Genomic DNA, 23,661 nt, shown 5'->3' with positions numbered 1-23,661 from the left:
ACCTAGTCATGTGATCTACAGGGAGGAAAGGCATCCCTCAGCTGTTAGGTAAACCCACGCTGGGCTTTTGCAGCTTCTCTAATACCATTTGAAGATCAGACGGGGAGACAAGCTGTTAGAGAATACCCAGCACAGGTCCCGCTAGAGGGAGGGAAATTGTAATAAATGCCAAGAATGAGGCATCTTTGAGGAAACAAACTTATTGGCAAGAGAGGCTTCGCAAAAGATCATGGAATTATAAACACGCTTACATTTGGAAGACTTTGTCTAACTTCCCACTCAATAAAAGACTTCTTTTGCAGCAGTCTTGACATATGAACTCCATGCCGAATTCAACCAGCATCCAGACAGAACAGCTAGGAGAAGTCAGCACTAGGAGTTCCAACATGGTAAAGGAAGTCTGCTAACAGGCCTATTCCTATAGAGTGACATATATACAAATACTCCAAGTTTAGGGTCGGGCTGACTGCAGATTCCACAATAAGGGAACAGATGAGAGGGAAGCAGACAAGTGGCGGGAGCCCAAGTAGGTGGACCACATTCTGAATCAATACATGCACCCAGGGAGGAGACAGGCAGGTGTGGGCAACATGCTGGTGAGCTGGGCTCAGAGATTAAGATAGTAGCAGTGTAGAAAGAATGGAGTATAGTGTCAGTGGGAATCAAAAGCTAAGGAATTTGAACAAACAGCCCAAACGAAGAAGGTTATGGCTATGCATCCTTTCCTTTTGATTCCCTATCATTCTCCTTAGCAGACAATTCAGTGTTCATAAGGTTTCTAACCCTCTGCTGTGGGCTGAACTGTGTCAGCCAGAAAGATATGTTGAAGTCCTAAACCCCCAGGACCTGTTAATGTGACTTTATTTGGAAATAAGGTCTTTGTAGTTGTAACTAAATTAAGATGAGGTCATACTGGATCGGGATGGGCCCTAATCCAGTGACTGGTGTCCTTACAAGAAGAGAGAAATTTGGGCACAGAAAGACATACAGGAGAGAAGGCCATGTAAAGATAGGGGCAGAGATTGCAGTGAGGCATCTACAAGCCAAGGGACACCAAGAATTGCTGGCAACCAGCAGAAGCTAGGACAGAGGCATGGAACAGATTCTCCCTCAGAAGCTTCAAAAGGAACCAACCCGGCCAATACCTGCAGTTTAGACTTATAGCCTCCAGAACCAGGAGAGAACAAATTTCTATTGTTTTAAGCCACCAAGTCTGTGGTGCTTTATTGCAGAAGCCCTAGGAAACTAACACATTCTCCAAGTAGATGACTAAATTCATGGCAAGAAAAACTTCCATTTCCTTCTCCTACTCCCTCTCTTCCCTCAAGTCCATAGTCTGAGCAAGAAGTGCCCTTCTTTCCTTGCTGGAGCCAACACCTCAACCCCTGTGCTTGTCTTCATCCTGGATCCTATTCTCTCTGTCCATTTTATTATTTTACGTTCCTACTGCAACTTTAACCTCTCCCTGTGCCAGATCTTTTTGCTTGACCACACTACCCTGCAAGATTCCACTGTTCTAGTTTCTGCTTTATAACACACCATTGTAAAGCAATTATACTCCAATAAAGATGTTAAAAAAATATTTTTTTGACTTGGCTTTAAAAAAAAAAAAATTCCACTGTTCTTTCTTTCTTCCTTCCAGTTCAAGCTACTCTAAAGGCTGTCTACACTGCCCCTAGATTCTTACCAGATTAGTGGTAACACCATTTATCAGCTCACAGCTCTTTAAGTCAGAGGTCTTGGTGGGTGTGGCTGGGTTTTCTACTTGGGGGTCTCTCAAGGTGGAAGCTAGGCTGGACTCTGGGGAAGAATCCTCCTCCAAGGTCCTCAGGTTGCTGGCGGAACTCACTGTTTGCAGTTGAGGCTGAGGTCCCGTCTCCTTGCTGACTGTCAGCCAGGGCTGTTCTCAGCTTCCAGGGACCCTCACAGGTTGCCACGGGCTGCCCCCAGGCCCTTTGGCGGTATCCCAGCCTACTGTTTCAGGGCTGGCAGCAGGATCCCTTGTGTCAAATCCCCTTAGTGCTTCCAGTGCCTCTGCCTTTGTCTTCTGCAACCAGTGGGAGAAAGCTCTCTGCTTGTAAAGGCCTCATGTTACAAGGTTTTGCCTACCTGGATAATCTCCCTATTTTAAGGTCAACCAATTAGTAGCCTTAATTAGCTCTACCGTTAACTTTTTACAATTTGAATTCTCCTCATCCCATCCTACTGAAACTGTTCTCAAAGTCACCAAAACACATTAACCAACAAATCCTTGGCTCTGCCGCAGTGCTTACTCATCTTGTCCTCTCTTACCAATGGCGTTATTGACTAAATCCTCTTCTTTAAATTTTCTTTTCCCTTGAATTTCCAAGTCATAGCACAACCTGGGTCTCTTAGCTCCTTCAGGGCTCATTTCCTTTTCTTTTTACCAACTCTCCTTCTTTTAAACTACCTTTGACTCTCTTTTCCTTTTTCTGTCTCTGCCATTCATTAGCTACATAAATTCATGCAGGGCAAGCACTTACAACTCTCTGTGGCTTAAGTTTCCTTACCCTTGGACTAGGAAACTAATTCCTATCTCAGGCTGCTGTAGGGACTCCTGGAGTCTATATCTGTACAGTGCTTGGAATTGTGCCCGACACGCAGTGGGCACTATATGAAGTCGCTGGTGTGGCTGCTGGTGTTACTGCTCTGGTGCGCCCACTTGCACAGCTCCTTCCAGTCCCGAGTTCTCTCTTGTTTCATCCTATGCGATAAATACTTGCTAAGATCCCCTGATGAATAAGGGGACTGTCCTAGGCTCTGCAGGGGTTACAAAGGTATTTATTCCCTCATGAAACATACAGTCTAGGAGATTAAAGTACACAAGTGATACTACACAAGGTTGAGAGACTAAAAGAGGTGAGAAAAAAAACCCTAAATTGTAAGAAGGGAAGAATTACATCTGGTTAGGGAGAATCAGTAAAGGTTTAGTAAAAAGGTAGCTTTGAAGAACAGACAGGATCTGACAGGTAGAGAAGAGGGGACAGAGTGTTCCAGGCAGTGGGAAAAAATTGCAAAAACTCTGTGGTAAAAAGGTGTGAGGCATCCCAGAGAATAGTTGAAATGTAAGTATGTAGGAGAAAGACGGGAGATGAAGTTGAAAAGCTGTCATATTACGAATATCCTTGCGTGTCAAGGTAAAAAATTTTTATTTAATTTTGGAAGCTAGGGAGTATGGAGATGATGTAATTAGAGTTGTGTGATTAATGTGATATGATTAATCAGCCAAGAGAAACAAGTCAATCAGGAGTTTCCTCTGTCTCTCAGAACAAGAGTTCTGTTGTCAGAAAATGTGGGATTGAATTGTGTTTCTGTCACTTAGCAGCATGACTGTGGCCAAGTCACTTACCCTGTCTGAGCCAATTCTCTTATGGGTGTGAGAAGCAGAATTTTAAGATGGCTGGACGATTCTCAGCCTCCTGGTGTTCCATCCTGATCACCTTGCATAACATGACAAAAGGGGTTGTGCAGATCTAATTAAGGCTACTAACTGCTTGACCTTAAAATAGGGAGATTATCCAGGTAGGCAAAACCTTGTAACGTGAGGCCTTTACAAGTAGAGAGCTTTCTCCCACTGGTTGCAGAAGGCAAAGGCAGAGGCACTGGAAGCACTAAGGGGATTCGACACAAGGGATCCTGCTGCCAGCCCTGAAACAGTAGGCTGGGATACCGCCAAAGGGCCTGGGGGCAGCCCGTGGCAACCTGTGAGGGTCCCTGGAAGCTGAGAGCAGCCCTGACTGACAGTCAGCGAGGAGACGGGACCTCAGTCTCAACTGCATACAGTGAGTTCTGCCAGCAACCTGAGGACCTTGGAGGAGGATTCTTCCCCAGAGTCCAGCCCAGCTTCCACCTTGAGAGACTCCCAAGTAGAAAACCCAGCCACACCCACCAAGACCTCTGACTTAAAGAGCTGTGAGCTAATAAATGGTGTTGTTTTTAAGATATTACGTTTGTGATAATTCGTTAAGCAGCAACAGAAAACTATATGGCAATGATTCTAATACCTATTCTATTTTATGTGATTGCTCAAAGAAAATTACATGAAAGGTTTCCCTAAATTGTAAATATTATACAAATAAAGGTTACAGTTAGTATCTAGTTCATGTCTAAAATAGAAATCATCCCTCTGAACTCCTCTCCCCCATCAAATAGGCTCACTTTATTTACTTATGGTATAATGGTATCACAATTATAAGTTTGTTTTGTTGTGGGTTGCAGGACTGTGACATACGGGCACTGGTGACGCCTTAGAATAAGACTGAGGTAATGAAATATGCTTGTGTGTGTGTATGTAAATAAAAGAAGAAAGACCCCGAATAGCCAAAGCAATCTTGAGGGAAAAAAATGGGCCTGGAGGAATCAGACTCCCTGACTTCAGACTATACTACAAAGCTACAGTAATCAAGACAATATGGTACTGGCACAAAAACAGAAATGTTGATCAATGGAACAGGATAGAAAGCCCAGAGATAAACCTACACACCTATGGCCAACTAATCTATGACAAAGGAGGCAAGGCTATACAATGGAGAAAAGACAGTCTCTTCAATAAGTGGTGCTGGAAAACTGGACAGCTACATGTAAAAGAATGAAATTAGGACACTCCCTAACACCGTACACAAGAATAAACTCAAAACAGATTAGAGACCTAAATGTAAGGCCAGACACTATAAAACTCTTAGAGGAAAACATAGGCAGAACACTCCATGACATAAATCACAGCAAGGTCATCTTTGACCCACCTCCTAGAGTAATGGAAATAAAAACAAAAATAAACAAATGGGATCTAAAGAAATTTAAAAGCTTTTGCACAGCAAAGGAAACTATAAACAAGACAAAAAGTCAACCCTCAGAATGGGAGAAAATATTTGCAAACGAATCAATGGACAAAATATTAATCTCCAAAATATACAAACAGCTCATGCAGCTCAGTATTAAAAAAACCAACAACCCAGTCAAAAAATGGGCAGAAGACCTAAATAGACTTTTCTCCAAAGAAGACTACAGATGGCCAAGAGGCACATGAAAAGATGCTCAACATCACTAATTATTAGAGAAATGCAAATCAAAACTACAATGAGGTATCACCTCACACAGGTTAGAATGGGCATCATCAGAAAATCTAGGAGCAACAAATGCTGGAGAGGGTGTGGAGAAAAGAGAACCCTCTTGCACTGCTGGTGGGAATGTAAATTGATAGAGCCATTATGGAGAACAGTATGGAGGTTCCTCAAAAACTAAAAATAGAATCACCATATGACCCAGCAATCCCACTACTGGGCATATACCCTGAGAAAACCATAATTCAAAAAGACACATGCACTCCAAATTCACTGCAGCACTATTTACAATAGCCAGGTCATGGAAGCAACCTAAATGCCCACTGATAGACGAATGGATAAAGAAGATGTGGTACATATATACAATGGAATATTACTCAGCCATTAAAAGAAACAAAATTGGGTCATTTGTAGAGACGTGGATGGACCAAGAGACTGTCATACAGGGTGAAGTAAGTCCGAAAGAGAAAAACAAATATCGTACATTAACGCATATATGTGGAATCTAGAAAAATGGTACGGATGAACTGGTTTGCAAGGCAGAAATAGAGACACAGATGTAGAGAACAAATGTATGGACACCAAGGGGGGAAAGTGGGGCAGGGGTGGTGGTGGTGGTGGTGGTGGGATGAATTGGGAGATTGGGGTTGACATATATACACTAATATGTATAAAACAGATAACTAATAAGAACCTGCTGTATAAAAAAATAAATTAAATTAAATCTAAAAAAATAAAAGAAGAAAGAAATTATCAAAGGCAAAGGTTGATAAATGAGACAATATAAATACTAACTTGCAAGAGTGTAGAATAGGTCTAGCAATCCTTTGGAGTGTCAACAGAAAATATGTGCAAGAATAATTTATGCCATGTGCAGCTTATGGACACAGCAATTTACCAGGGACAAGGTCCTTAAACATTCTGAGGTTTGTTGTTTTTTGTCCAGGTGTGAGGGACATCTAAACCTTTGCAGATTTGTTTTGTTTCATTACAGGGTAAGGGGCACTTAAAATTATGCAAGTAGTATATGTTCCCTGTGATAAAACAATATAGAGTTGTATAAAGAAATCGAGCATATTAATAATATCCACCCAATCCTACTTTCCTGAGGAAACCATTAACAGGCTCGTGGGCATCCTTCCATACTTCTTTATTCTGCTCAAAGAAGTATAAAAGGTTTCCCCACACTTAAAAAAATTGGAGTCATATTCTACCTATTACTGTGTAACTTGCATTTTTCATCTTACAATGTATTATAAGTATTTCTCCTAGAAAATTTATATACCTGTCATCTCTTAATAAAAGCATGGTATTTACAATATGGATTACCATAATTTAGTCAACCAATTCATTTAGATTGCTTCAAATACCACTATTATAAACAATGTACATTCTTTCCATAGGTCTTTCAACATACGTTATTTCCTTAGAATAAATTCCTAGAAATGTAACACTGGATCAGCAAGTACATGAACATTTAAAAAATTGAATGTATGTCAAATAATTTGCTCTCCAGAAAAGTTGTATCAATTTCCAAGCCCTCTACTCATAAAAGTGCCCATTTTCACACTCCCTAGACAACCCCACAGATACACGTCTTCATTCTCTGCCACTGAGTAGGGAAATGTTAACTATTTGTTTTAATCTGTACTTCCTTTAATACTAGTGAGACTGAGCATCCTTTCACGTGTATTTATTATTCATATTTCCTTTTTTGATGGGTCTGTTCATACACTTTGTCTTTTTTTCCTAATGAAATCTTCATTTTACTGATTTATTAATGATCTCTATGATTCAAGGATTTGTTTTCACTGACTATGACATCTTACTTTAACTTTATTTATGACATTCTAAAATTCCTATAGAACTTTTAAATTTTCTTATGTCTTCAAACTTTTCAATTTTTTTGTTTTATGGCTGTTCACATTGCTATCATTCCAAGAATTTTATTATAAAAACAATTTCCTGTGTTTTCTTCTAGTACTTTTGTAGTTTTTAAAAATCTAAAGTTACCATTTTCAAAAAGTTGGCTAGTTGGCCTAATTTCATCTTTTGAATAATTTAATATCATTTATATACGTTATGTTTTACTGATCCATCTCCATGTATTTGGTTACCTTGGTGGTAGTCCTACCATTGGTACAGCTTTATAATATATAGTAATACGAAGGAATGGGTTCCCCCATTACTTTTCCTTGCATTCTCTCATTTATTCTTATAAATCAAATAGAGCATCATTTTCTTAAGTTTCCCCCAAAAAAACTGTTGAAAAATTCATTAAATGTTAGAGAATAAATCGGGTGTATCTGAGATCTCTATGATATTTAAGTTTTTCCATTCAAACCATCTTTTAGTCTCTTGATAAAGTTTCATAGTTTTTCTTCGTATAGGTTTTGCTCACTTTCTCCTTGGTTTATTTCTAAATATTTCATATATTTCCCATCAACTCTTCTGATTGATTACTGCTCAAATAATGGAAATCTACTGAATTTTTGTATGTTTATATTGTGTCAGGCTCCCTAACCAAACTTTCTTATTCATGAGCTTTGTATGTGATTCTCTTACTCTAGGTAACAGTTACCTAAAAATAATGATTTTGCTCCTTTTTGTAAATATTTATAGCTTATTTTTTATTGTATTAACTAACTAGACCTAGTAGAACAACACTGAATAATTAAAATCTACTTTTTAATAGTTCAATAATATACTTGCGCCAAGATACACATACTACATATACTTTTAATAATTGTAACTACATTAATTTTTAAAATTCAATTTTTTTTACCATTCTTGATGTTAGGGAAAACAAGATGTGTAGGTGAACTTCTGTTTTCAGCGGCTTCTTTCTTCTGGTTAACAGTTGAAATAAAACTGCTGGAAGTAGAAATCTGGCCTTTGGATCCCCTGTCCAAACCCTAAAAACAGAAAAGTTAACATTGCAGCATAATTCCTAGTCACTCTATTTAAATTATTTTACTGCAAAAATCATAAACATTTAAAAGAGAGATTTTAATCTGATGATAGATGCACGATAGATAGATAGATAAAACCTGTATATATTATTGACTTACCTTTTCCAGGACCAAATTGTTTTAAGTATAAAAGGAAAACAGTCATGCCATCTAACTGCTTACAGGTTGATAAAGTTTGGAAATGGGGATAATAACAGTACCTCACACGGTTACTGTGAGGTTTAACTGAGATAATGCATGTAAAACAATGAGCAGAGTTCCTTGCCCACAGTACACGTTTCATTCATGTTATCTGCTATTTTAACTTGGTATTTAGGTAACACTGTTTTTGTGACCTCCACAAATATTTTTTCAGTAGTTAACATGCATATGATACTTCGCAGGTTGATTGATTAAAAAGGTTTTCTAGTCTTGATGCAACTTCAAAAGCTCAGGTCAAAAGATAAATCTTTTAGAGCTCATTTATTTCTCTAAACACGCGATTGGACTTTGGGTGTAAGGAGACTTAAGAAAAATATGGCTAGGCATTCTTTGCTTTCAGAGTAGAGAGTTTTTCATTTCCTCCTTCCTCATTTACCAGACTGATTTCCACTTAGCTTTTTAGAATCAACTCAGATACCATGTTGCAAAAACATTTACACTCACCAAATATTCACTTTCCCACATCGCCCACTCTCTTACAGCTAAATGGAGCCATCTGATTAATTCTAACAGGCCAGAAGCAGAAGTGATGTCTGCCATTTTGGGACCAGAAAGTACTGATGCATTTAAGGCTGGTGGGAGAATCTCCAGTTCCTCTCTCTTTTCTTCCACTGTAATAATCCCAGAGGCTACAAGCTGAGATGCTAGAGCACTCGTTGGCTTGGGTCCCCGAATCACTATGTGAGGCAGAGCCACTGCTGACCAACATTAGATTATACCATCAGCAATAAATGCACCTTTACAATTTTCAAACACTGAAACTTGGGACTACCTTGTAAATGCAGCCTAACCCATTCTATCATAACTTCTGTGCAAAGCTTTTTCTGGTGGTCACCATTTCCACAAAAATCAATCACTCTTATTTATACTTGTGATTTACTTAAATTATTCCACTGCAATTATAATTGGTGTCATACTGGTCCTTCATGCTGGACTAGAAATTCCTTATTAATCACAGAGCTTGACGTCCAGGGAATCCTGTGCATAGATCCTACACTTCAGAGTAAATTTATTGTTTTTTCTTTTTAAGAGATTAGTATAGAAAAATAACCCCAAAAAATTCAGATGCTATACACAAAGAATTTAAAAGTTTCTGGACTTGAGATTTCTAGAAATTAGTTATTTAACTCCTCTATTTCATAGATGAGGAAAATGGAATTGAGACTCACCTAAAGTCATTCAGCTAACAAAGCAACAGAGATGTGAGGGGCACTAAATGAGAACTTGAGGAATGCTTCCATAAGGAAAGTACATATGCGATTTTGTGTGTGTGACATATTTGGCTGCTCAAAGAATTTGGGTTTGTTTGTTTGTTCGTTTGTTTGTTTGCTTTATTTGTTTTTGCTTGCTTTTTGGCTAGATTTAGGCTCAGTGAAGTCTGAATCAATATTTCTGTGTTAGGATTAGGCTACATGATCCAGCCTAAAAAAAGTTAAACATATTGCCCAACTGAAATAAAGTCATCTTCTAACAGATGTAGGATATGAATCTGAAGTTCCAGAATCACAGACAACGTCATCTAGGGTCTTGTACAGAACATATGACACGCTGAGTGTTTCACAAATGGTTACTCCTATGATAATAACACACTAAAACAAGTCATGTATTGAGTACTAGGTATATGCCTACTATTATATTAGGTGCTTTAATACAACATTCCTATGAGTTGCATATTTACACTTCATTTTACAAACGAGGAAACTGAAGTACCATGCCAAAGTTCACAGAGCTGGGAAGTGGGAATTCAAACTCTAGTCTGAATAACCTTAATGTCTGTATTCTTAAACCACTATAGCTCAGAGTTTCTCACTACAGTAGCTATCACTTATTAAGGATTTATCATGCGATAGGAAGTATGTTACATATATCAGCCTGCTTTCACAACTCTTGTGGTTGATGTTATCTTCTCTACTTTTATAGATATATGCTGAATGAAATAAAATAGCTTCAGGAGCAACTCACCTAACCAGAGGAAATTAACATAAGCAGAAAAACTAACTGTACTTTAGGAAAATCTTTGACATTCTAGCAATCTGGGAAAGACTCAATATTTTATTTTATTTTTCTCCCCCTTCCTCTGCTCCTTCTTAATAAAAGGAGATTCCAAAGAACATTGCTTGGTTCACTTGTGGAATCTTCAAATAATTAAAAAAAAAACCCACAAGTAACTGATTCAATCAATAAAGCCATTTAACAACTATCAGTTCTAATCTCTAACAGATTTATAATGTAGATTCCCAAGGAGGACAGAGAAAATTGGAGAAAGAGATTAATAAAATAGTGATATGCAATACTTTTCTATAAAAGTCTTGGTAAATTACATAATTTGCATAATCTTGGTAAATTAAAACAATATGCTCAAGTTCACAGACCTAGCTAATTAGAAAAATAAAATTAAAATAGACTATACATTTGAAAAAGTATATCATTCCTTGTTATAACTGCCCCCTGCAGTGGAAGCCGTGGAGTCCTAACCAATGCACGCCAGGGAAGTCTCTAAACCAATCTTTGATAAAAGAATAATTGCTGGGCTTCCCTGGTGGCACAGTGGTTGAGAGTCTGCCTGCCGATGCAGGGGACACGGGTTCGTGCCCCGGTCTGGGAGGATCCCACATGCCGCGGAGCGGCTGAGCCTGCGCGTCCGGAGCCTGTGCTCCGCAACAGTGAGAGGCCCGCGTACCACAAAAAAAAAAAAAAAAAAAAAAAAGAATAATTGCTGGCTCTGTTCCATCATGAAACACTTTTTAAAGTCATAATATCTCACTATATTAGAGTATCTGAAGTAAAATTTTTTTAACTGTTTACAAAATTCATTATTTTGTAATGTTTACAAAATTCATTATTCACAACATATTTTAAACTACTAGCTTTGCAACCAGCTGGAAATGCTAGCATTTTAAATCATATCAAGTAAAAATTAATGTTGCATTCTAGCTATTAGATAAGTGAGACTGGCAGAAGTTTTATTTACTATAGAGACAACACACACAAATGCACAGGTAGATGGATTCTCCATAGAGCCCTTTGGTTTAGTTGGCTGTGCAAAGTTGTCATAGGGGATCCAGTCACCAGGATATGTTAAATTATGTTCAGTATCTTCTATTTGAGAAGAGATGTACATAATGTTATTTCAGAAAATGTTCCATACAATAAATGACTGGGTATTCTAAAATGTCGAACAACACTTGGCTAGTTGGAAAATTCACTTATGTAGAATATCTGTTATTAGTAATACCAAATAAAAAGCATTAATGGTAATAATACAAAGGAAATTCTACATACACTAGCATAGTGGTTCTCAAACTTTCTAGTTTCAGGACCTCTCTGAATTCTTAAAAATTATTGTATGTATGTACAATTCCTTTTAAAATAAAATAAACCCACTTATGGACAATTAACTATTTTCCCAAACAAAAATCAGTGAGAAGAGTGGCATGGTTTACATTTTGCAAATCTATTTTTATATCTGTTTCTGCATTCAATTTGTTGCAATATCATGTGTCACACAGAAAACTACACCGTACACTTGAGAGAATCAGAGAGAACAAGGCAATGCAAAAAACATCCCAGTATCGTTACAAAGGTAGTTTTGACCTCATGGACATCTAAAAGGATGTTGAGGACCACATGTTGAGGACTGCTGCAGTAGGAATAAACAGTAATTAGAACGAAGAATGAATCTAAGAAATCTTGGGAGAACAAGAAGACAACATTTAAATCTGCACTAATATAACCATTTGCTACTGAGCACTTGAAATGTGCTAGTAAGTGTAAAATACACAGTGTTCAAAGGCTTAGTATGAAGAAGAGATAAAATATCTCATTAAGCGTCTATATTAATTAAATGCTGAAATGGTAAATTTCTTGATATACTGTATTAAATAAAATACATTATTAAAATTTATTTTACATCTTTATTTTTATTCTTTTTAATGTGGCTATTAGAAAACTTTAAATTATGTATGTGGTTCACATTCTATTTCTATTGGACAGAGCTGATATAGATGAAAGAATACTTTCTTAAACTAGATCCAATCCAACATACAATCTTAGGAATTAGGACAGAATTATTATAATGATTTCATCATTTCCCTGCATCATTCTGGAAGAAAAGATTTGCTGGACAGGTAGCAAATTTAAATACGGTATAAAATATAGCCGAAGAATCAAAGATATCTGAAGTAATAAAAACTGAGTTTCTTGCTTTGGTCATTTCAGATATGTATATAGGGACAATGGCAATCTGCACACTTTGGTCACACCTCAATGGAATTTATTTTTCAAACCCAAAGATGAATAGTTCAGCAATACATTAAGTGCTCTTAATATAAAGCAGGGATCCTTCAGTCTCAATGAGTCCAGGGAATACCTATGGTGCATAGAAAAACTACTTTACAAAAGACTTGAGTGGCTTCCTGAGATACTGAGCAAATGTTACTATGTCAAAAGATTGGTGAACAAATGTACATTTATATGTTTTAAGTTAAAATAAAAAGCACTGAATATACTTTGCTTTACCAACTTTTAAAATAAATTGACCTAAACTACCAGTTAGGGCCATACCAGATGAGAGGCCTTAACTGTATTTAGAGTCTACAAAGGAGACTATTTTAGGCCCTGCTCCTGGGTAAAGGTATTTTGTTCTTCTTTTTTGTATGTTTTTTCACAGTTCCTTATTAGGATACTAGGTTATAAAATCAGTGCTCTATAACCTTCTACTAAGATGTGAAAAGTTGGCTACCTTCAAGGTGTGAAGAATCTCCCTCCCCAACTAAATAGCACCGGCCCAAGTGAAATTGCTTTCTTTAAGTGATATAAACCACATCTTTCAAAGGAGTCTAGGAAGGATGTGGATTCTGAAACAAAACTTTAACACTCAAAAAAAAAAAAATCACAATGCGATTGACCTTATAGATAACTGAAAACTAACTCTACTTAATACAAAGGAAATGTTAGTCCTGATGCTCAGAAATTTCAGTGTTTGCTTATCAGAAAGGCAAACTGGCTTGGGTGATTTTATTCACTTATTTCACAAGATGGGAAAAAAAGAAATTGCATCAACAGATTACCCTTATAGGATAAAATACTACTTTTAAAATGTGTGATTTGAGGTAGTCACAATTCTCAACCAATTTACTGTTCTTTAATAAAAATGTCTGGATCAAAACCAAGTTAATTTGAAACACAGCTTTCTTTAATGACTACGTTCAAACTTCACAATGACTTTTCAATTAACATGAATTAGTAAAATTTTAATAGTTTCTATTTTTAAAAGGCACAGACATTTATTATAATTATTCCCTGCAAAATGTTTTTTGACTGCTTACTAAACTGTCACCAAGTTATAAATATCAACTTAAGAACAACTAGTTATTCATATAAGGCTTAGCAGTCTAACATTTTTATAGTGCAAGAAGGGATCCTTATCACAGGAGAAAAAGTAGAAAAATCCAAACTTTCCAGAGCTTTCTCAGCTCCACCTCCTTCTTCATTCATCTTCTGTTGATCTTTCGCTACTCTCTCTTCCTCAATTCAAGTAAATATAAGCAAGTTAATTTCCGTACACTATGCCAGACTAAGCTGCTACACTGGAACAGTGAGCAGTACCCCTTTCTGAAGCCATTACTTTTCCCTTTCAGAAAAATTCATATGTACCATACCCCAGCCCTGAAGAGTTCAGAGAGCGCATGACATCCCTTAATTCAGAGAGGGCCCGTGTGTGTGTGTGTGTGTGTGTGTGTGTGTGTGTGTGTGTGTGTGTGTGGAGGGGGGTGGTGCAGGTAGGTTGATAAAGGTAGTATCTGTCGAGCTTGAGGCTTGATATAGAAGGTTGTAAAGCAGTTCCCTAGTGGTCTAGTGGTTAGGATTCGGGGCTTTCACTGCTGTGGCCCGGGTCCGACCCCTAGTCAGGGAACCAAGATCCTGCAAGATGCGTACAAGTTGCAGCCGAAAAAAAAAAAACCAAGAAAGCTTGTAAAGGAAAGTACTGAAGCCACAGGACAGGATGGGAAAGGGCTGGCTGGCTTACGTGAATGCTTACTTTGTCAAGGCTCTTTCTTAAATACTTTATGTGTATTAACTAAGTTAGTCTTCTTATCTACCCTGTGAGGTAAGTTCTACTACTATTTTCCCCATTTTATAGAAAGGGAGCTACAAATAGCAAGGCAGTATCATACTGGACACTTCTAGAGGTTCTGTGGTTCATAAGTTATGTTTTTTTTAAAATAAATAAATAAACAAATTTATTTATTTTTGGCTGTGTTGGGTCTTCATTGCTGTGCGCGGGCTTCTCATTACGGTGGCTTCTCTTGTTGAGGAGCACGGGCTCTAGGCGCGCGGGCTTCAGTAGTTGTGGCTCGCGGGCTCAGTAGTTGTGGCTTGCGGGCTCTAGAGCGCAGGCTCAGTAGCTGTGGTGCACGGGCTTAGTGGCTCCACAGCATGTGGGATCTTCCCAGACCAGGGCTCAAACCCGTGTCCCCTGCATTGGCAGGCGGATTCTTTTTTTTAAATTTATTTATTTATTTATTTATTTATGGCTGTGTTGGGTCTTCGTTTCTGTGCGAGGTCTTTTTCTAGTTGCGGCGAGCGGGGGCCACTCTTCATGGCAGTGCGCAGGCCTCTCACTGTCGCGGCCTCTCTTGTTGCGGAACACAAGCTCCAGATGCGCAGGCTCAGTAGTTGTGGCTCACGGGCCTAGATGCTCCGCGGCATGTGGGATTTTCCCAGACCAGGGCTCAAACCTATGTCTCCCGCATTGGCAGGCATATTCTCAACCACTGCACCACCAGGGAAGCCCCTGGTTTGTAACTTATAATGACCATTTTTCTTCAACTGTAAATATAGTCAAATTACTCATGTCCTAACATCCTGAGTTAATTTTGAATGGGAGGATAAGTAGGCAACTACAATATGGCTTTGCAATTTAAAGAAAAGTTGGCAGACGACTTTACAACCCACTCAAAATTAGACACACCTTGGTTATGTATTTATGTAGCGACAGCCTTCCCTTTTTGCGTCTTATGAATCTCTGATCACTCTTCTTTAATGAGATTGCTTTATTTTACATAGAATTAAATGATACGTTCATACCATAATTAAAACTGATATTATCAGATATTCTAGAATACATATTTCTCTCCCGTAACAGTTCTATCTCTAGTAACGAAGTTGTGAACAAATTTGTCCCTGGGCCACATCCTTTCTTCTAAACTAGGAAATACGGCTATAGATACGGGTTCTTTGAACCCCATGGTCTCTGACCACAGATACAGAGTACATGGAATAAGGCAAAGAGCGTGGCATTTTTTTGAGCTAGAAAAGTCTCAATTGAAACCGAGCTCTGCCCCTTACTAGCCATTTTACCCTCTGGCAAGGTATACTACACATAACCTGACTCTCAGATTCCTGTCTGTTAAGTGGGAAGAGTATCTTCCTCACGGTCACAGCAGTTAGGTGATTGGCTTTAGTTGCACTAACTGACTAGATGAAAGATACATGGAAAATGCCTGGCACAGAGTAGGTACTGAAGTAAATGGTGAAATCACTTGTATTATTTATATGTATTACACATATGCATAAATGATGCATTTTTGTAATATCTGTGGTTTATTAAATTGCTTAAGACCCTTTTACCACCATAGCCTTCATTCTTTCCCATCTCATCTCGTTTGAAAAGGGTACAAAATTTTCCAAAAATAAGTTTGTTCCAAACACCTAGATGGGCAAGTTTTATCGAAGTTCACACATACACATTTATTTGGAATGCTGTTGGCTGGATTGCCTTTTTATGTAAATGTTTTCCTCTGACAGAACTCATCTGCAAACTTTAGAATCCTTTTTCTTTATTAATCTTCTTCTCTTTCATCCCTGTTATCTAGGTTCCACTAGATTCCACTTCGTGTGGATTCTTCCAGCCCTTATACCTTACCACATGGCCACAACTCTAGCGGATGCCCCATGATCTCCAGTATGAACTGCAGAGCTCCTTCCTTGCCCTCTTTCTCCTTCCTCCTCCAGTCTAACTACCTCTAATTACTACCACTAATTTCATTATGTTGTTCCTCTATTTAAGAAACTCCAATGGTTTCCTGCTAAGAACAGGAAAAAAAAAGTCCCAACTTCCCCACCTGCTGATTTGTCCAGCCCCCATGCAATCTACTTACCTCCCACAAGTTGCCAGCATGCTCCCATTGGGCTTACTTTATTACTCCCTAATTCTTCCCTTTAAGCCTCGTTCACATTGTTTTCCCCACTGGATTACTTTTCCCACTTGCTTTTGCCCATCCAAATCCTATCATCCTTCAATGGCCAGCCAGCCTAAATAATTACCTTTACTTTAAGCCCTTTCTTTACAATTCTGCACCCACTGATATCCTTTCTCTGATCTCCTATAGAGCAAATTGTTTCTATGGCACATGGTGGCTTTTACACATTGCTTTGCTTTGCTGTGTTTTCATGTGTCAGCCCTGCCTACCCTGAGGCAGGAATCTTTTTTTTTTTTTTTTTTAAACTTTGTGTTTTCTGTAGCATCTAGCCCAAAGCTCAACATAATAGATGTTCAATAATCGGTAGTTACATTTTGGCCCAGAGGTTCCATCAAGCCCATTTACACACTCCTGACACAACATGTACAAACTTCTCACTCTTGTTACCGACTTCCTACCAAATCCTCTCCACATACCTTAAGCTTTGCTCTCACCTTCCCCCTGCTTGACAAGTCTCCTGACCTTCATTGTGGGCAAACTTCCCTTTACCATCCTAAAATGATTTCCTCCGTTTCCTTTCACCTCTCTGACCTAAGTAAAGTCTAGCTCTTTCTTGAACCCTATGCCATGGAGAATCTCCCTTTCTCTTCTCACCTGATTTAAATGATGAAGTAGACAAACTCATCCTCACTCATCACTATTATCTGCTCCTCCTTTGACCCTTTTCTTCTTCCCCATTCACCAATTTTTTCTAACTTCTGTATTACAGCAGCAACTACTTTATAATATTCTTCTCCACTCTAATCTGTCAACTTCAGTAAATATTCACATCGTTAGCCCTTCATATTCCTTATTCCCCTTAGCTCTGTAGGCCTACATCACCTCTCCACAGCAGCAAGGCCAAACCCCGAACACTGAGAGGCCTCTGAGGGCTCTATCTTGGACCTGTGAGCATCTCTAACTAGAACCACCTTTACTGCCATTTCTCTCAATTCCCCACTAAATCTGATTTCTGCTGTGCCTCATTCACTTAATCCACACCTTTCACTACGCCATTTCAAATGCTGCTCCATTAACTAAGCAGACTCGGGGCAGTGTACTTAAAATACAGACTCCAAGGAGCTTTTAATTCACTACATAGAGCGTCAATTTTCAATCTTAGCTACACCTGAGAATTTAAAAAAAGAAGATGCCTGAGCCCCACTCCCAGAAATTGATTTAACTGGCCTGCATTTGGGCCTGGGCAATGATGGCCAGGTTTGAGACCACCGTGTTAGGCACTTGCTGGCTAGAATGGACTTCCTGCACACTTAGGCAGTCTTAGGATCAATCATGTTAGGCCTGTTCTTTCCTGCACCCTCAATCCCACCCCTGCACCTTTTTAAAAAATTTTGGGATACAATCCCAACTCTTTAAGCTTAATTGGGGTCATCATAACCTGACCTTCTACTTATTTCAGGGAACCGTCACTCTAAACTATTTCCAAACTCTCACAGAAACGTGATACAATGATTATTGGAAAAAGCTAGTACTGTAGGGCTACAGTAATTGAGTCATAAACTCAATCTACATAGAAAGAAAGAGCTGTTAACCTGGGGCAAAAAGGAAGAATCACTAAAATGGTTCAAAGAGATAAGTTATTGATGGCAGTCAGGTTCCTAAGCAAACCTCCAGAAGCTCTATATGATCCACACGGAGGCTGGAAAACAACCAAGCAGGCCACAAGCTGTCTTTCCCTGCCCCCCACAGCAAGGCATTCTCCACCTACAGATGAATTCGGACATTGTGCCAGCTCCCTGCTTTTCTCGCCCTCTGGAGGACCAAGCACAGATTTTCTTGACTAAGGCTTTACATTGCTATAGCTCAGAATTCCAGCTCTAGAAATCTCTGACAAATACATAGCACATATCATCATCGATAAGTTGCTCATCTCTCCCTTGCTCTCCTAACTCTTGCTGCAAAACCTAAGTCCTTTTCTCTCCTGATGTGACTCAGAACATCAGTGCTAATGATAAACCTCTGTCATTTCTAAGAGGCTTAAATTCTGAATGTCACTTAGAAAAACAAAAAAACAATGCTACCAACCCTGCTTGTAAGGCACCAGAAACTGCCTTCAGAAATCTCAAGTGTTGCTATTCATTCGTATCCTCTTCTGATTTAACCTGTCTTTTCAAGGTTTTATTCAAGATCTTAAAAAACTTCTTGCACTCTATTCTTCTGTTTGTCTAGTAGTACAAGTCCATATTCCTTTATTACACTTCCAAAATCCTCTAAGCTCTTAAAACTGAAAGAGCTTATTTGGTGATAAAACATGTACCTGATCTGAACTCTCCGACAATCCAACCTGAGCTGAACTGACAGGAAGCTGCTTATAGACCTTACCTCATTTGGTGTGAACAACACATACATTTCACTGCAGAGCTGTTAATATGCTTGATTATGGGGAAATGGCCAGGACCCCACTGTGGATATTATACATGATATATGTACTGAATTACCTTTCTAAAATCCGAAGAACTCTGAATTTCAAAGCCCCAAGGTTTCAGATAACAGTCTGTAGACCTGTATCCACACTGTATCAATTTCTCCAAGTTTTTATTTCAAGCCTTCAGTTTTTCAATTACACAGAAATAAATAAGTTTGGGGGAGCGTGCTTACTTGAGGACTTAAATTCATTCACATAACTGTTCCTATAAGCATGTATGCATTCACTGTTTTAAACTGACTTAGAAATGAACTGTTGAAACACTGCCTATTTGCCAGTTAAGAACTTCCCAGATAAGCTCTGAAAGCCCAGGAAACCAACAGCAAGAACTGGGTCTACAAGCAGTTGGGTGACAAATTCCTTCAAAGCATTTCCCAAGGTCATTTCTACCCGCAACTCCACCTTATCAATCAACTGTACTAATTTTTTAAAGTGTCATTTTATCACTGTCTACACTCTGCTGTGCTCATTTAACGTAAAGAGCTTGTTCTAACAATTTCCAGTTCACAGTCCTTAGACATTTTCGAAAAACCTACCAAATCAAAACATTATTCCTATAATACTTTAGAGTGAGCTATTTTAGTAAGTTCTTAGTCATTTAAGAGGGAGGTTTTAAGAAATGAATTGCAAGCAGGAATAAACAAAATGTACCATGGTCTCTAAACTTTTACCATTTTGTCACGCACGGCTGCATGACAAGTCATGCACTTTAAATGTACTAAAGTTTCAAGAAGTATTTAAATATGATGTCAAATAAAAATCTCAAAAATCAGAGGTTAATTTTGTGTGTGTGCTCCAAAGTAAACAGTCAAAACCACCAGTAGAAACGGGGAAGAGGGGCTGTCCCATTACATCATCTGGCAATATGTAGTTTGAAGCCTGAGAGCGCTCTCCAAATAATCCTTAAAAAAATCCATCTGGGAAATCATCCCCGTGAAGCTCAGATCACTTGAGTATAAATAAAAGGTTAAAAAAGCTTCCCCACCTTACGTCACACGCCTGTATCATATGAAAAATAAAACCACCATCGAGGCTGACAGTAACGGAAAGGTCACAATTAGGTGGAAACTCGCCGCAGACTGTTCAATCTGAAGGGGGAACGGAAAGAAAAGCGAGGAAAAGGGGGAAATATTCGCTCTCCCAAGACAGGCAGATAGCTCAGCGGAAAACCCACTCCCGCCTGCCTGACACCTTATCCTTATCCAACAGATGATGCCGACTCCAAGATGCTGGTCATTTCCTTAGAGAAAGTAGGAACCCCCCAAGCCAGAAAATAACCGAAAACAGCCAGCGTATCCGGCCACCCCGACACTTCCCGAGGGTGGAAGGTGCAGATCGCGAAGTGATCACGGCTGCCCACGAGGCACAACTCTTTGATTTCGGCCCGAGAAAGGGGAGCCTGAGCGCTTCTCCCCGGGCGGGTCCGGGGCTCCCCGGAGGATACGCGGGTCCCCGGGCACCCCTCTCCCCCCGTCCCGACCTGCCGTCGGGGCGCCCCGCGGCCCCCGCCCGGCACCTACCGCAGTCGCACCGGCGCCAGCCGACACGATGGGCGGCAGCTTCTCGCGCTCCGGTTCCTTCCCTTTCTTCTCCTCGGGCGCAGTCGCCGCCACAGCCGGCGGCGCGGCGGGCGAGGGCACCCGATCCACCTCACTCATGTCAGGCAGAGCAGCGGGAGCGCTAGGCGGCGGCGGCAGCGGCGGCGGCGGCGGCGGCCAGGCTGCTGCTGGGGCTGGCGCTGCTGCCGCCGCGGCCGCGAGAGGGCTCTGCGCCGTCGCGTCCAACCTCAGCCGCCGCTCCGCCCCCGCCCGCGCCCGCGCCCGCGCCCGCGCACCCGCCGCGCACCCGCACCGCGCGCGCGCCCGGATGCCCCGCCCCCGCCCCCGCTCGCTCCACCCGCCAGCCGCTCCCGCCTGCTGCTCTCCTCAATCGCCCCCGCCCCGCCCCCGGCTGGGCTCGCGGGTCGCGCGTCCTGGGAGCTGGCCGCGGTCGCCCTTGCTAACCCCTTGGGCCAGGAGACGAGGCGCCGCCGCCGCTGCGCCGCCATGTTGTTTGCGGACTGTCGCCCCAGATGGCAAGGAGGGGTTTCGGACTAGAGGCTCGGGACTGGGGGGCGGGGGGAAAGGCGAGGCCTGCAAAGGGTCGCGCAGGGATAGAGCGTTCCCGAGTGGCGCCTGTGGGGCGGGGCGAGCGCGGCAGCCTCCTCTGCACGGACGGCCCTGACTTGGGGCGCGTAGACCCGCGGGATCTAGGCTGGTGGCCTTTTCCTCCCCAGCGCCCGCAAAGCCGTCGCCTTGGGGCCAATGCTTGTCCCTGCCACCCCTACCCGCCCACACGCCCGCTTGCCCCAGGAGAGAGGTCTCGAGCCTGCGCGTCCTTTTTTAGTCGGCCGACCCTTTCTAGATGCCCAGAGATCCCCTACCTACAAAGGAAAAGCCTAGGGTGGGGGGAAGGGAAGTGAGACGTCGTGGGCCCCACCTTCCGCACCGCAGGGTGGGACGGCCAGGCCACACTTTCCATTCCTGTTCCTCTCGTCCCCACTTGGACTGCCAAATCCGCCTCTCCCTTCCCGTCCCCACGCGCCTACATCTCTCTCTCTCCCTGCATCCTTTTGCTGCCTCCGATCCCTTCCTTTTATAAGTTACAGATGGACAGACCCAAGCTCTGCCGCATTAATGTCATCATTAATATGGGAACGAACTTTAAAACCGAGGAGGAAAGCTTTTAATCATGATACTAAACCACCCCCAGCCCCGCCTCCATCCCCACCCCCACGATGAAGCCACATAGACATTTCCTTTCCTTTCCGCCCCTCCTTTTGCTTTTCTCAGTCTGCTGGAGCTGCGGAGACACCTGCTGATTTAAGGGAAGGGAGAGAGCAAGAATGCGCTGCATCGCCTATTAAAAATAGGGAATTTCTTGACATTCACATCTTCAGATTTTTCGGTTGCGGCTTTGTTATTTTACTTGAGATTGAGTGAATTTTCAGATCAAGGATACCGAGATCCAAATAACCAAAAATATCTCTGAAACATGTTTGGGACGATGTTTGGGTTATCTATTATTTTACATAATTCAGAGTTATTAGCATAACTAAGTACTAGTTACAGTGCATCGTGAAATGAGGTTGCATGTTTTTCAAACCCAGACTTTGTAACAAGCAGATCTGAAGCAAACCATGTAATGAATATAATAATTAGTATTCCAGATTACCTTCTAAACTGTAAATTCTGACGTTCATTTGTAGAAAGGCATTCTAGTTTTACTATAGTTGCTGTCATCACCTATTTAAATGTTAGTTAGGAAAAGGTTTGAAGTGCCATATAGTCGGCAAAAAGTATTTCATTGCTAATTAGCCTTGGAGGGAAATGATGTGGACACATTACTTTGAAGCATTCTCCTTTCTATTTTTCTTGAATTCTTTTTCAGAATTTTCTTTCCTTCTTAGACCTCTGAAATACTCATTCTATAGGGAGGAACATACAGTTATTTCCTACTTTTAGCAGGTCAGTGTGCTGATCTTTTGATACAGCAACAACTGAAATGTTATTTTATAAACGGAAGACTTTACAGTTCAAGATAGTCTATACTGCGAAGCTAGGTTAATAGAACAAATAGTAGGGAAAATAGCACAATCAGCCCTCCACACCCCCAGGCTCTGCCTCCACCGATCGAAAATATTAGAAAAAAAATTCCAGAAGTTCCATAAAGCAAAACTTGAATTTGCCACCATTTGTATAGCATTTACATTGTATTAGGAATTATAAGTAATCTAGAGATGATTTAAAGTATGTGGGGGGCTTCCCTGGTGGCACAGTGGTTAAGAATCCGCCTGCCAATGCAGGGGTCACGGGTTCGAACCCTGGTCTGGGAAGATCCCACATGCCGCGGAGCAGCTAACCCCGGGCGCCACAACTACTGAGCCTGCATTCTACAGCCTGCGAGCCACAACTACTGAGACTGTGCTCCAAAACTACTGAAGCCCGCGCGCCTAAATCCTGTGCTCCACAACAAGAGAAGCCACCGCAATGAGAAGCCCACGCACTGCAAAGAAGAGTAGCCCCCGCTCGCCACAACTAAAGGAAAGCCCTCATGCAGCAATGAAGACCCAATGCCGCCAAAGATAAATTTATAAAAAATAAATGAATAAAGTATGTGGGACCATATGTGTAGGTTATACGCAAAGACTATAACATTTTATAAGGGACTTGAGCATCCTTGGATTTTGGTATCCACAGGGGCCCTGGAAACAATCCCCCTTGGTTGGAGGGACAACTGTATCCTTTTTCCTAGTGTTTTCAACTAGATTTAGTAATCGGTGATTAAAATGATTGGATGAGAAACCACGTGAATTACATGCCTTATGCCTTCTCTTTTCATGTGTGAGACTAAATAAAAGTTTGTACATGTCACATTCAATAGAACAAAATGCTTTAATACTGGCAAAACAAGGCAAGTCGGAAATTTTAATTTCTGCTACTGCACCAGAATAGATAATCCACTTCTACACAAGTCCACTGATTAATTCATCTGTGAGTTACGTACAAAAAAATGATAATTCGTTGATGTTCTCTTTTACTTCCTGTTAAATACCTTGCTCTCAATGCACCACCGCATCCCTTCTTCATCCTCATGGGCTCCAGGATGGAGGCTGGAGAGTGGGAAAGGGGCTGCTGGAAAGCTGCGGAGTGATGGCTCCAGTGGGCTTGAGAAACATA

General features: G+C 40.8%; 1 protein-coding gene across 4 annotated transcripts in view; it reads right to left on the bottom strand.

Moving 5' to 3' along the window:
- The window catches only part of HECTD2 (HECT domain E3 ubiquitin protein ligase 2), an 80,076-nt gene extending 59,318 nt beyond the window's left edge, over positions 1–20,758 (bottom strand). For 2 of the 4 annotated variants that reach the window (XR_004346219.1, XM_032608469.1), the window contains exons 1-2: positions 20,464–20,758; positions 7,867–7,996 (exon numbers count right to left, since the gene is read on the bottom strand). Coding sequence is in view for 1 of the 4 variants with exons in the window: in XM_032608469.1 (XP_032464360.1) it covers positions 7,867–7,996; positions 20,464–20,601 (268 nt within the window). In the remaining 3 variants the exon portion in view is untranslated. The remainder of the gene's footprint in view (positions 1–7,866; positions 7,997–20,463) is intronic. The other 2 variants (XR_004346220.1, XR_004346221.1) reach the window with 1 other exon arrangement.
- Positions 20,759–23,661: the final 2,903 nt, after the last annotated feature.

The sequence above is a fragment of the Phocoena sinus genome, chromosome 16 (assembly GCF_008692025.1).
Source record: "Phocoena sinus isolate mPhoSin1 chromosome 16, mPhoSin1.pri, whole genome shotgun sequence".
NCBI lineage: Eukaryota > Metazoa > Chordata > Mammalia > Artiodactyla > Phocoenidae > Phocoena > Phocoena sinus.
The sequence above is the reverse complement of the archived record's forward strand: the minus strand, read 5'-3'. Positions and strand labels throughout refer to the sequence as shown.